General features: G+C 33.2%; 1 protein-coding gene across 2 annotated transcripts; it reads right to left on the bottom strand.

Annotated features, from left to right (window-relative positions):
• Positions 1–600: 600 nt before the first annotated feature.
• LOC145586655 (uncharacterized) lies at positions 601–3,128 on the bottom strand. 2 transcript variants are annotated; one of them, XM_081643545.1, is made up of 4 exons: positions 2,867–3,128; positions 2,346–2,442; positions 1,072–1,126; positions 601–964 (listed from the first exon to the last, which is right to left on the bottom strand). In XM_081643545.1, exons 1-4 carry the CDS (start codon positions 3,041–3,043, stop codon positions 766–768), a joined length of 528 nt encoding a protein of 175 aa, XP_081499671.1. In that variant the 5' UTR covers positions 3,044–3,128; the 3' UTR covers positions 601–765. The 2 variants fall into 2 exon arrangements, with proteins under 2 accessions (XP_081499671.1, XP_081499670.1); XM_081643544.1 differs by having other exon boundaries at positions 601–970; positions 2,867–3,124.
• Positions 3,129–13,800: the final 10,672 nt, after the last annotated feature.

Below are 13,800 nucleotides of genomic sequence, written 5' to 3' on the forward strand. Positions count from 1 at the left end.
ATTGATTTCAATATTTTTGTCTTGATCAAATTGAATGTTTATCAAGTGACAATTTTGTAATGAAAATAATTTTGTAAGTGTGTTAGAGCCAAAAAATTATTATTAATTTTCGCTCAATGGAAAGATATTCATTAAATGACAATGATATATTTAGGGTCAATTGACTCAATTCACAACATCAATGTTGATATATTCAAAGCGGTGTCCTATTTTCTTCCTGTTTCAAACTTTCAAAGTCTTTAAACCACTGTTTTCAAAAGGCAAATTAGGCAACAGATATTTATGGTGAATCTTGGCATGATTTAATTGTTCAATTCTTGTAAAAGTGTTCTCCTCTTTCATCCAAAAGGATGACCTTCGTAGTTCGTACTAAGATAACCTTGTAAGAAAATGTGGCCGTTGAGTATGGAAAAATTTCCCAGCCCAGAACCAACCAGGTTCTATTGATCATGTCCTCTTCCCAACAGTTGTACTTTGTCTTGAAGGCATAAGATCACAAAGGTTTGAGAACGACTTGCACAAGGTGCACAATTGCAATTGTTGTGTATAATGCTTAAATTACCCTCAGTATGTTTACAAGGACTGTTAGTGTCTACGGAGTAATGCTTAAATTACTCTGAATGAGAACAAAAAATACACAAGATGTATATATTGCTCTCAGATGACAAGCATTAAGAAAGTTTTTGATTTAAAACAATGTGCTCCGTATATATATGTACACCTGAGATTACAACCCGAACAAATAGAGCAATTTACACTATATTACTATTCTGCTTCTGAGGGTGTATGTGAAAAATGCAAATCTGCAGCAGTTAGATGCTCAGCGTTTCCATCAGTCTGATGCTTTGTAGGCTTCGGAGGGTGGTTAGATTCCCTTTTCAAGAAATGAAAGCCCATAACATTCCTGTATTCTCCCGTTCCAAGGCAGCGAGAGCAGTATCCAAGCCCACTGCCACCACATGTACTGCACCTAAAAATGGACACTCTTTGTTCTTCAAATCAATCATTGCAAGGAGAAGTCAAGGAGATGATCTGATTCTACAGGAATGCGGGAAGAGTAAGATAACTCACCAATTTGGCCATTCCCCTTTTGGAAGCATGATTAAATCAGTGTAGTTTGTCCTGCCTGTACTTCAAATGAAAATTAGTTCATTAGCCAATAACCATTGTTCTGGCAATATACCTACAAAATAAATGAAGTGATGGCCTTAGCAGCTTTTATTAATGCTCATACCAAATTTTAGCTTCAATCCATCTTACAAAATTGATACCTGGCATATTATCTCATTTAACAATAATCTCCAAGAAGCTTAATCTTCTAGCTAATTGACAACAAGTCTAAGCTAATGCTCGAAAATATAAGATAATAAAATGATTCTTAAATTGGAGTTCTATGGAGCAATTTGTTTTATCACAATAACGAATCAGAGTAGTTACAGAGATTGGTACCTAACTTATTAAACCTAAGATCTAAAATTATATCAATCACAAACACTGCTCAGACTGCTAGGCCAGACGGCAGACAGCAAATTTCTGCACCAGTCACATAAAATGAGTTTTTTTTGGGCTTTGTTCTATTCAAATTAAAAAGTACTTATGTAGTAATTGAAATTATCTAAGCTATAAATTGAACTTGGGTAGCCCTGACGTGGACTAAATTTTTCTAGTTGACAAGAACAAAGTCTCATCACCTGAGATTTTTCTAAATACCAGTATGAACCAGTCTATTCCTACCACGAAACAGCAAAAGAAGTAAAATCCGACTATTCTAAGCAGGCATTGGTACTGTCTAGACACAGCTCTATCAAATGCCCATAAATTTCCTCCCAATATTACATATTCAGCAAAGTATGTCCAGAGCTACATATACTCAGGAAACATGACGTCCCATACTCCCATGGAACTACTTCAGTATGCTTATCATTTATCAATAACAGCAAGTGAGGCAAAAAGCTACGGAGTATCATAAGTGCTATATTGTTATTGAGTGAAAGTTAACATAAGTGTTTACTACTGTAATATGAGTTTCCGGTCAGGTGTTATAAGATTCGTGTTCTAATCTATCTATGTACATCCATCAGCCCGAAATTTCTGTTTCTAAGATTCTGGCTACTGACAGTGCTCATTAATGCAATGCTTATTCAGCTCTAGAAGATGTTCTCTGATATTATCTTCACATTGACTAAAACTTAGTGTTCTTTTCATCTTCTGTCCTGTTCTCTCTCTTTCGACAGCATAACAATCTTACAATAATATACTAAATCCATATATAGTTGCAAATCAATGATTCAAATTACACTATTAACATTACAATTAAATCAGGGCAAAAGGAGCATGTAAGGTACCTCTTCCATGACATTGATTACAATCAACTCTTCCAGTTCCACCACAAACAACACATGCCGGCTCCGGTTTTCTTCTTCTCTCTATCCGAACATTCGACTACGAAACAACAACAGGGGTTTTCTCAGCAATTATATCTATCTACAGCCAATTAGAACCCAAAAAAAAAATAAATAAATAAAACACATACCAATTCAATTCATTCAATGTCAAAATCCAAACCAACAAGTATTTTTTTTTTTTAAAACAAGTATAGTCTAAGTTAGTCTCATCAATTGCATTTCAACTAGGTATATTAATATGGTACAATTTTTTATTTTTAATGGGAAAATCTAACGAAGGGTCCAAAACCCATAAATTGAATATTAATTCTACAAAGATTATCAATTAACATCATCATGTTGATTCAGAAAATATTGCATGGAACAAGAAACTTCAAATCTAAAATTGAGTGCTGTAAATTGCATAAAAATACAAACTGAATTGAACCCAGAAAACAGAAAGAGAGTGAAAAGGGGTAGACCTGGGTGCGGACGATGAGGGAAGGTTTGGGGATGGAAAGAAGATGGGAGTTTGCAGAGTTAGATTGTGATTTTCGAGGAAGAAAATCGTCTGAGTTTCCAGATGTTGAACTTGAAGAAGAAGAAGAAGCTGATAATGCTACAAGTGTTATTCTTGGCATTTGAAATGCACCCACCATTCTTTCTCACTCACTCGTCAACTGCCATTGCTCATTTTGTTTTGTTTTTGGTTATAGGGCTCTTCTCATCGTAGATGGTTTCAGTAGAGCTGCACAGGGACACTTGCACTCAAGAAATATCGAGATTTTACGTGTCTATTGTCCAAGCAAAACTTGACTCACTTGTAAAAATTTTACCTTAAATTTTAGTGTCCTAGAGATACATGTTTCGAAAGCTAGAATATTGGGAGGGAGGTTCCTCTAATCTCAACCTCACCCTATTTTCAAGTATCTGACTCGCAAATATCAAATCACGAGGGATGAGATATGGCGAGTGGCGAGAAACAACAAGTTTAACTAGGGCATTCTTGTCAAGGTCATAGATTTTACGGTCCCATGTTCAAAAATTGTAAGGGTCACAATACATGCACCAATGTACAGTACAATTTATGATAGTGTTTCTCACACCTTTACATGAAAGTTTACTCAATTAGGCATTGGAGAGTTGTGCGTTGCCACAATCGAATTAAAACTAAGTTTTCATACTGCTAGTGCTCTCATACTTTGAGTTAGGTTTTTCATAGAGTAAACTTAGGGCGAATTCATATTTCTCTCGGAGAGAAACATAATTTGTTTATCTCGGGGGTGTAAAGGTCAATTCACAGCTATGAGTAAGGGTATATTTGGAATGTGATACTTCACAGTTGCCACGTAGTAGACGGTTGGTTTTATTTTCGCAAACGGTGTGATAACGTTTGAGCAAATGAAACCCTAAGAGAGAGAATAGAACTCAGGTCGAAAACATTTAGAGAGAGAAAAGCCGAGAACATGGTGGTTGCTACTGTGAGGGAGAAGCTATAGAGCTGAGGCGATGGTTTACTATGGTCAAAAGTAATGGTTTCAGGCGTTGTCGTTAAGTCAGGTTCAGCTATAGTGACAATTTCGTTCATCTTCCTGGCCGATTGACGGTGCATTCGAGGATTTTCTATAAGTAAAGAATGGATTGTAACGAATTATATTTTATCCGTATCCTTGTCGTATGTCTTTGTAATCGATCTAGGCTTGTTTAATTGTGCGTAGTTGATGAATTATTGAGGTAATGAATTGAATTTGAAACTTAATTTGGGGTTTTTTTTTTGTTACGAATGAAATATGCCTCCCAATCCTGGTAGTTTGTTTTGTAATCTATGATTGTTGGCCTGATGATTGAAGTCAAACTATATGTAATCGGTTATTTAATGCAAGTTGAGTTGTTTTGAATCATTTTCGCTTAGAGTGTATTCTACCAATTGAATGATTATGACTTTTTCTTGTTGGATAATATGATGATTGTATCAAATATTCTACGATTGTTTGTGATTATTGATTTGTACCAAACCAACATTAAGATCTTGGTCTATATCCAAAATTTATTGTAGGTAGTTGATGTAGGGCAATTGGAGTTACTTGGTGTAGGAAAATGTCTTCTGTGGATCATGGTGCTACAATCCCAAAAAAGGTAATTTATGAGTGATGGAAATTGATTTAGTATGATTCAGCTTCTTGAATTTGATTGTATCTGTGTAGACATAATTTTGGGTAATTATATGTTGAACAAGTAAACAATGGATTATTATATTCTCACAGGAAAGGGCTAAGTAGTGATTTGTTCCTGGTATGGAATTAATGATCAAATGATAATGAAATTGAAGTAGAAAATAGGTTGTACTTATTGTGTTAGTTAAATGGTTGTGTTGTGTGCAGAATGATAGTATTAGCATTGGTGGTAAAGTGAAGGGGAAGGGTGAAGTGATTAAGCAACAATGTGATGTATTTCAGAGGGTATGTGATTAGTGAATTAGTTGTGATAGTTTCCTCTTTTACTTTGTATTTATAGTCTTATTTATTTCGTTTAATTGCAGCCACCGACTATGAACTGTCGTATTGAGACTTATTCTAGAATATGTCAGACATTTGATGAGAGAAGAGTTCGTTGGGTCAATGAAATGGGGTTAGGTGGGTTTTTGAGTGCTCCTAGTGACATTCACTTACCCCGACAATTGGGTTATTGGTTAATGAGTCGAATTGATCCATTAAATAAGTTGCTAATTGCTCCGGACGGTAAACAATTTAGGTTATCACCTAACCAAGTGCATTGGGTTTTAGGCATCCCTAATGGGGGGTTGACTGTTCCTATCGGTAAACATCTGTCTGTTAACCTGCAAGAAAAGGTGAACCAAATTCAACATAAATATGGCCAAGCCTCAGTAACAAATTCGCGGAAGTATGCAGGTTGTGCTTATACCTCTGTAGGCATACCTGTCAATTCGAAGGTGATGGAAAGGCTTGAGGGTGGGTGGGAGGCAAACGAGGAGGAGGAGTTTAAGACACTGTTTCTGTTAATATCACTGGAGATGGTCTTATGTCCTACTCAGTCCCCCCGCTTGACGTGTGATTTAGTTCCAGCCCTTACTTGTGCAATGAATGCCGCGTCCTACAACTGGTGTGAACTTGTTCTAAATAAGCTGATGGCCAATGTTGCTAGTTTTGCTCGTCGTTTCTACTCAAATGGAGCAGCTGGTGGGTGTGGCAGATGTACCATCTTTGTTGTGGTATGTTCTTCTAACATTAGTAAACCACTCCTTTGTAGTTTTGTCGCCATGTTTTATATTATTTATAATTTGGTAATGTGTGACTTTGCATGTTTAAGGTTTTTTATTTGGACAAACTGAATCGATTTCCTGTAGACTGGGGTTAATTCCCGAGAATTCGGGTTTGGAACATGACTCGGATTAGTATGGCCAGTAAGGAGGATCGATTTTCAAGTGGTGGTGATTATGGTGCCGTAGGGGTAAATTTAATTTTTAAATTGTTTGGGTACGTTCAATGGATATGAGATGTGTAATTTTGTAAAATTGTGATTTGCTTGTAGACTTTGGATGTTGCATATGGTGAGCTCCATCTGAAGGAAGCTAGGGATACAGACGGACCACCATGCGTCAAACAGGTGCTCTATTCATGATTTTTTTTTTTTTTTTGTTTTTAGTATTGTAATTGCAATCCCTTCTTTGCTGGGTGGATAAAATTCCTGTTTATTTCACTTTTATGCTTTAATAACATTTTAGGCGTGATACTAACCAGCAAATATGCACTTTTTCAGCAAACATTTCCTGAATTTGATTCGCAACCATCTTTACCCTGTCATAAAGCAAAGAGGAGGCGTGGTGCACCCCCGAAGTCATTTCCACATCAACCTAAAAATGCCAAGGGTACTACATGTAGTAAAGGTTATTCTGGTTCAACGTTGCCTCTGTCATTGTTCGATAATCCCTCTTTGGAGAAGAAACGTTGTCCCGGTTCTGATAGTCCAAAGTTAAGTAATATAATGCATAGTGGCTCACACTGTGAAGTTGTATCTGGTTTGAAAGGGTTAGTTCATTGCCTTACATACGAGACATGGGCATTACGAAGGTGCTTTATCCGATTAAACAATTTGTTTTTCCTTGATTGTACTTGTAGGTGTATGCCTTCTGAACGGTTGACAAATTTGGAACGGTTGGTTGGCTGGGTATGAGTTCTTTCTAACCAAATACTGTGTGTTAATCTATATGTTTTCGTGCACTGTCTCTTATTTGAAAGAATACAGTTTCGCAGGTTGTATATGATGCAAATGAACGAAACAAATTGGAATCCTTTGAAAATGGATGGTTCCATCAAGGTTGGATTGTACTCAGATCCTGTATTGAATAATTTTTTCCAGGGACCTGGCGTTTTTTAAATGATATTGTTATTTTTTAACATGTTATTTGGATATCACGTTTCAAACTGAGGTGGTCTTCTTTGGTGGTGGGATTGAAGGGCTACAATTGCTTCTACGGTGCTTGAATAGGTTTCTTGATTGTCAATTAACTCAATTCATGGCCCTTGTCTCGGAGGTATGAATTTGGGTGTTGTTTTTTTTTAATTAACTAATTAGTTTGGATTGGAAAAATGTTGCTTTGGGTATTTCACTTTCATTTATGTGTAGATGTATTGTGGAGGCATGGAAGAGTTTCCCCACAGTAGTAACTTCTGGCTAGTTGCTAAAGTAGGAAATCCAATGGAGGTCTGCTTGTTGCGGCTTGGTCATGGAGACCCTGTTCTACATTATATTGATAGTATGGTAAGTTAAGTTACTTGTGGCCATATCTAAGAAGCTTGTTACTTTTCATTGACAACAATCTGGGCACTAATTTATGATGTATTTGATTTTTTTTTTTTTTTTTTTTTTTTTTTTTTTGTTTTGTTATTTTTTTTGTAGAACTCTATTAGAAGCAAAGTTGTTGCAGTCATTTATGAACAACTGTTTAAGCATCTACCCTTTCATTGTGTTACGAGGAATGTAGTTCTTTGTCCTAATTAAAGGACTCTTGATACAGCCTTTGTAATAATCATTAATTGTACCATTGTACATTATTTTATTATTGTTAATGTAAAAGTGCTATTATTAAACATTTATGGTAGTTTATTACCGTAGAGGCGTAGATGATATCATTTGGGCTTTGGGTATGGGGTTCGAATTTTTCATTCATCGCATAAAAGGTTGATTTCTAAAGTTATCAGATACTCCAGCTCAATGATTCAATTATATCAACTTATTCCAACTTAAATTTTTTGAATTAATTAGTAGATTTATAATATTTAACTTGTGCAGTTATTATCTAATAGTTATTACCAAACATTGTAATTTTCAAAATGCAAAGTAAATATAGGCAATAGTTATTGTGAAACTGATATTGATATACTCTTAAAATTATGACACGGATTTTAATAACTGATGACTAAACCCCTATGATACATATCTGTTTCTATTTACATTAATTTTTAACTTAAAACTTAAATTTTATTTTTTTTAAACAAATACTTACCACTTTATTCAAACATGATTAATTACAATTCATTCAAAACATGATAAATGGATATTAATTACTTTGTAAGTTACTTAGTAATTTATTAAAAACATGATTAATGGAAAATAATTTATAAAGTTACTTAGTTTTTTAGTGAAAACATGATTAATGTAAAATTAAAATTAATACACATGTCAAAACAACATTAATCAACAACACATAACATAACAACCACATTGTTCAAACACATGTAACATGGACTACCCACGTTACTTTAATAATTACATAACCTTGCCAAGCCTAGTTATGTAATAATAGCAAATAGAGTTTGGATACGAAATTAGAGTTTAGATATTACATACCATAACCTAATGAATTACATAACATAATAAACTACGCGCCCATAAACGACATAGAAATAGCACACAATTGATGAAGGCTTCAACCCCTCGCGCAGCATAACTCCATGGGCAACACCATCCTATGGTTGTGCCTCGGCATCTTGAGGCTCGACAGCATTAGCCTCCACAGCCTGTGACATTGGGTACAAATCAATCAGCTCAATAATCAACGAGAAACATTTAAGGACATAATCTTAAAACTATTTAAAATTAATGACAGTTGAATACCTTCACAATGCCCATGAGCCTTAGAGGCCAATCATCCGTTGCATTCAGCATGAATTCATCACCCTTTAGCCTTCCTCTCATCCCATATCACGGCTACACCTCCAGCTAACCCATAGCACTCATCCAGACACCAGTTGACCTCATACTCAAAAACCTTAACAACTTCCTCAAAACAATCAAGATAAACTCTTGCCTCCGTGACTACCATAAAAATAGGCTTGTGGACAGTTATGATCTCCTTAACATTGGACTTAAAACTCGGACGTGTCATGCCACGAGCATTCCACATAACTATGGATGACCCTAAGGCAAAAGCTTTTTCACCTACTTCATACTTTGCCTCTAGGATAATATCCATATGCCTAACAAAGGGATCAATACTAAACACTCCAGAACAAGCAAAAACATTTATCTCAGTTATTAAAGCTTGTAAGTACAACATTTGAAATCCATCTGAATAACAAGCAAATTCAGTATGGATTTTCCTAGCAGTCAAAGGATAAACAGGATCCCTAACAATGATTTTTGGTTTTGGATCAATAATTTTTTCAAGGAAAATGGGGATAATCTCACCAATATCTTTTGTATTGTGGGTGACATCAGCCCCACCGTTGGCGTTAAGTAAATTAAATACCTCAACAAGATCTATTTTACTAATGATGTCCACTAAATTAGGGAGATGTGCAGGAAGTACCTCACCATCTGGACTTACCATCACCATTCCCTTCAACTTTTCCTCCCAAAGGCTCTCCGGGCTACGAATAATTTGCCTCAACGTCTTATCAGGAACGATCTGTCGAGCTCCAGCTGCATTGGCTTTGGTGAAGTACATGTTTGTTGAAATTCATCTCCGATTTTCTCTCGGTGTTCCCTACACGAAAAGTCATCCTCTTGGGTTGAGGAACAACATAGCAACCTTGAGGGTAGACAAGATTTTCAAGGTCAAAAGCTTGGTTAGCCATGTTAGGCCAGATGAATGTTACGACAATTTATGGTTAAGGATTTGAGAAGGGTTTAAACGACGAACTGAGTGGCAATGTTACTAACAAAGTGACTATGGTTGGACTATTTAAACCCACAAAATTATGGTGGACAACTGTCCTTTTCTTTTGTTGAACTCATTGACACTTGTCAATGGGAACTAAGCTTAAATTAATACAAAATTTTAAGTCTCAAATATTATAGAGTTACCTTAACTAATGGTAAACTCGTACAAACAAGGTAGTTGATATCTTGTTGAATAAGTCAAAAGATATGGCTTTGCTTATTTCCAATGCAAAGTATTGTATTGTCAATTCAATTTTTATAGAATAGCTATAGCCATGCGCCGATTGAAATTGCTTGGCAACAGACGCAAGCAAGTCTCGTTAATACTCAACTAAGATTGTATTGATTTTGTCAGTACTACCTAACAATGGAAAAAAAAAAAGAAAATTCTGGAGGCTTGAGGTGTTTTTATCTACAGAGGTCATTAACGGTGTATTATTTGTGTAATTCGTTAATAAAGGATATCAATGACATAAAAATAATAGTTAAGCTCTTTAATGGTTTAGTATTATACAATATCATATTAAAGTTGTAGAACATACAAAATTCTTAATGCCACAAATACTATGTTTTTAAGTATACGACACTTTAATCTAAAAATAAAAGTCATGCGACAATTAAACTTAATATTTAAAAGACGTTAAACAAATCGTTAAGCTCTTTGATGGTTTTAGCATAATAAATATTAGGATCTTTTACCAAAACGGCTAATATTACAAAAGTATTTACCAAAACGGCTAATTATAAATTTTAATTCCAAAACTAGCTAAATTATTAACTTGGAAGGAAATTATCTATTTTTTATTTTCTTTTGAACCGATTTGGTTCACTTTATTGATTTTTTTTTTAAAATTTGTTTTTTATTTTTTGTTTTATTTTAATTTTGAATTTAGGATTTTTTTTAAGTTGGAAAATTTAAGCCATATACAAATATACAGAGTATGTAAACAGTCACAGAAACCCTAAATTTAATCACAAAAAAAAAAAAAAAATATAAAAAAACCTGATTTTTGAAATTTCAAGTAGTATTGTCCTATACAACGATTAGAGATTTTAAGGTATTGTTCATCTTTTTTATGTTAGTTAACTGTATACTATCTGTTAATGTCAGCTAATTTGAATATTTGTTAGTCCTTAATATATTTTTGTCTTTATGTGTTAAAAAAAGAGTTGTGTCTTTTTTTTTAATTGGAAGTTTGGAACAGTTTTTGAGTGATTTTTTTATTTTGTGTAACTTTGTAGAAAATTTAAGAATTGTTGCAAATATATTATGTTGAATGTCATTTTTTAAACTAATGGGTTATTTTAAACTATGGAATTAAAATTTCCAAAAAAAAAAAAAACTAAAGAAATTTTTAAATAAAACCATTTTTTTTTTAAAAAAAAACCCATAAAGTGAAGCAAACCAGTTCAAAGGAAAATAAAAAAGAAATAATTTCCTTCTAAGTTAATAATTTGGCTAGTTTTGGAATTAAAATTTATAATTAGCCGTTTTGGTAAATAATTTTGTAAAATTAGCCATTTTGGTAAAAGATCCTAAATATTATTGTAGGTGTAAAATGTGGAAAATGGTTTGAGCCTTTTTGTTATTTTACGCTTTATTTACCATATAATCGCATAACTTCAACTTAATTATTTATATATTTTAATTTAGTGGTGTTTACTTGTTTATATGCATTCAACATTGGCTGGACACATAACAACAGAGAGTCTCAGTGCTTCTATTGTATTTGGGTGCTTATGCGTGTAATCTTTGGTAACGATGGTGATTGGTCAAAATAAATTTCAAGCTATGTGATTGGGTGGTAGCAAAGTGCACGGATTGCAAACAATTGCAATGACAACAACCTAATATTAAGTCTTTTTCCTTTTACGCTTATGATAAAGGGAATGGATTTGAAATGGTGATAGTAACGAAATTAAAACTTGGATGATTGTGTTAATGTATGCATGTACAATTACCAGGTAAATTGTATATATGTAAGGTTAATCTTAACATGTAAAGTGGAACAATGTAATAAATTTAAAAAGTAATTTATGCCTCGCCACCATTATATCAATTTAGTGCATACAGTTAACGGTGTAGGGTTTACGGTTTTACGATGTCCGGTTAGACGATATTTTAGTTCAACTCATTTCGGTTCAACTCAATTCAGTGTATTTCATTTCAGTTCAGCTAAGTTTAGTATATCAGAACAAGTCCTTTGTAAAGCTATGAAGCTTCCATACTATAAAATTATTGATATAAAGGTAATATCTGACGAGCATGCCTAAACAACTTAAAGATAGGTTTTAACCAATCCAACTACCTAAAATATTAATCAAAATAATGATTGGTAAAAAGTTAATGTACTAATAATTGTGAAACTGTAACTTAATTTTCCAAAACAAATAAGGATATTGTCAATTATCAAATCGAAATCCAAAATAAGGATTTTAATGTATTGGGTTACGGTTTATGGGTTAAGGGTTAAGGGTTTAAGGGTTTAGGGTTTTGGTTTAAGGGTTTTAGGGTTAAGGGTTTAGGGTTTAGGGTTTTAGGGTTAAGGGTTAAGGGTTTAGGGTTTAGGGTTTATGGTTTAGGGTTAAGGGTTTTAGGGTTTAGGGTTAAGGGTTTAGGGTTTATTTACTTTGGATCGGTTAATAGTTATTAAGTCATAATAAGTTATAATTTCACAATTATTAGTTCATTAACTTTTTACCGATCACTATTAATAAGTTGGATCGGTTAATAGTTATTAAGTTGCTTAGGCATGCTCATCAGATATTAACTTTATATCAATATAATTTTAAGTACATTTTCATATGATAATCGGCCTTCAAACCTATATTTTTTATTGAAACAAAAATTCTATGGATAATGTTTAGTTAATTGTTTTGGTCAATAAAATGTCATTTTAGAATATGATCAATTGGTTAACATTTTGTCATTGGTTAATATTGTAAAATACTTCATCAGTGGTTAATAAAGGTTTCTTAAAGTGATCAAAATTTACCCCTTCCATAAACGATCATATAACCAAATGTGTATTAAACTAACCAAATAAACATTCAATCACTCTGTGCTTTATTGGTGTAGAATCACATTTTATATGACTACAATTGAATGATTAGCGATTATAGTTACCCTTGTACTGCTTGATATGCCCTACTAGTACCATAAACCGGATGTATACAAAAGTTTTAGTTTTATATATCAAAACGGTGAAAGTTCATTGTTCCTTGACCAAGCTCGATATTTCCCAAATATAGGAACATAATTTTGATTCGGGTATTTTCATTATCCACATTGTAGCTTTGAATACTAACATAACATGCTGGTAATTTAATTTGATAATCCATATCTTTTCAAAATTACTATCGTTAGAAAATCATTTTGTAACCTAAATGTTTTCGAAAATTAGACCTTATCTTTTCAAAAAAAATTTGTGTATCAAACAAATATCCTATGATATTATCACATTGCAAAAAAGAATATAATTTTTTTGTTTATTTGGCCTGTTGATTTAATCCGTAGCAATTACTGAATAACACTTTCAAGTTTTATGACTCCTAAAGTATCATTTATAATTATGGTTGAATTTTTTAATTTTTTCCATTTCCAATTGAGAATAGATGGAGGTTTGATCCGTGCACATTGTTATTATCCAATACTAAAGCCTCTAAATAATTTTGACCAATAACCATAACTCACAGAATTGCACAGCTTAGCACCCATTCAATTGTTTGTATGTTATTCTTTTTTTCATCAACAATTATGTTGCAAATAATAGAATTAATAAATTAAGGGTTTTTTTACTCAGTTACAAGATGATTTAATAAAAACTAAAAATTCCATTCAAGTAACCTTAAACAAATAGGAATTGCTACGCTTTAATACGATTAAAGAGGCTATCAATGTATCCTAATTTCAAAATTTATACCTTTAAAAAATTTTAGTTTCCCATACTAATTAATTACAAAAAATTAAACGGATAAATTGATAGGATATTCCAAAATTAACTTCCTAATCCGGACACCAAAATCAATATAAATGAAAATTTAACATGTTTTCATGTCCAACATAGTACATCTTGAAAGGGAGTAAGGTAGGGGTATTGCTTAGGTGAAGTACTGTTTTCAACCAAGCATAGGTTTTATTCAGTAGGAAAGGCAGGATAGTTAAAGTAGGTGTTGTCACATCCATCTGAACTAATAAATAAAAAAATTGAAAAAATAGAGTGTAACCTAAGCA

Source organism: Chenopodium album, chromosome 16 (assembly GCF_948465745.1).
Source record: "Chenopodium album chromosome 16, dcCheAlbu1.1, whole genome shotgun sequence".
In the NCBI taxonomy this organism is placed as follows: Eukaryota; Viridiplantae; Streptophyta; class Magnoliopsida; order Caryophyllales; family Amaranthaceae; genus Chenopodium; species Chenopodium album.

Bases quoted from the DNA above. Each gene is read 5' to 3' on its own strand.
- LOC145586655 (XM_081643544.1), bottom strand. From the start codon at position 3,043: ATGGTGGGTGCATTTCAAATGCCAAGAATAACACTTGTAGCATTATCA. The intron at 2,443-2,866 runs GTCTACCCCTTT...GTTGTTTCGTAG, and splicing joins CCCTCATCGTCCGCACCCAG to TCGAATGTTCGGATAGAGAG. The intron at 1,127-2,345 runs GTACCTTACATG...TTTGAAGTACAG, and splicing joins TAATCAATGTCATGGAAGAG to GCAGGACAAACTACACTGAT.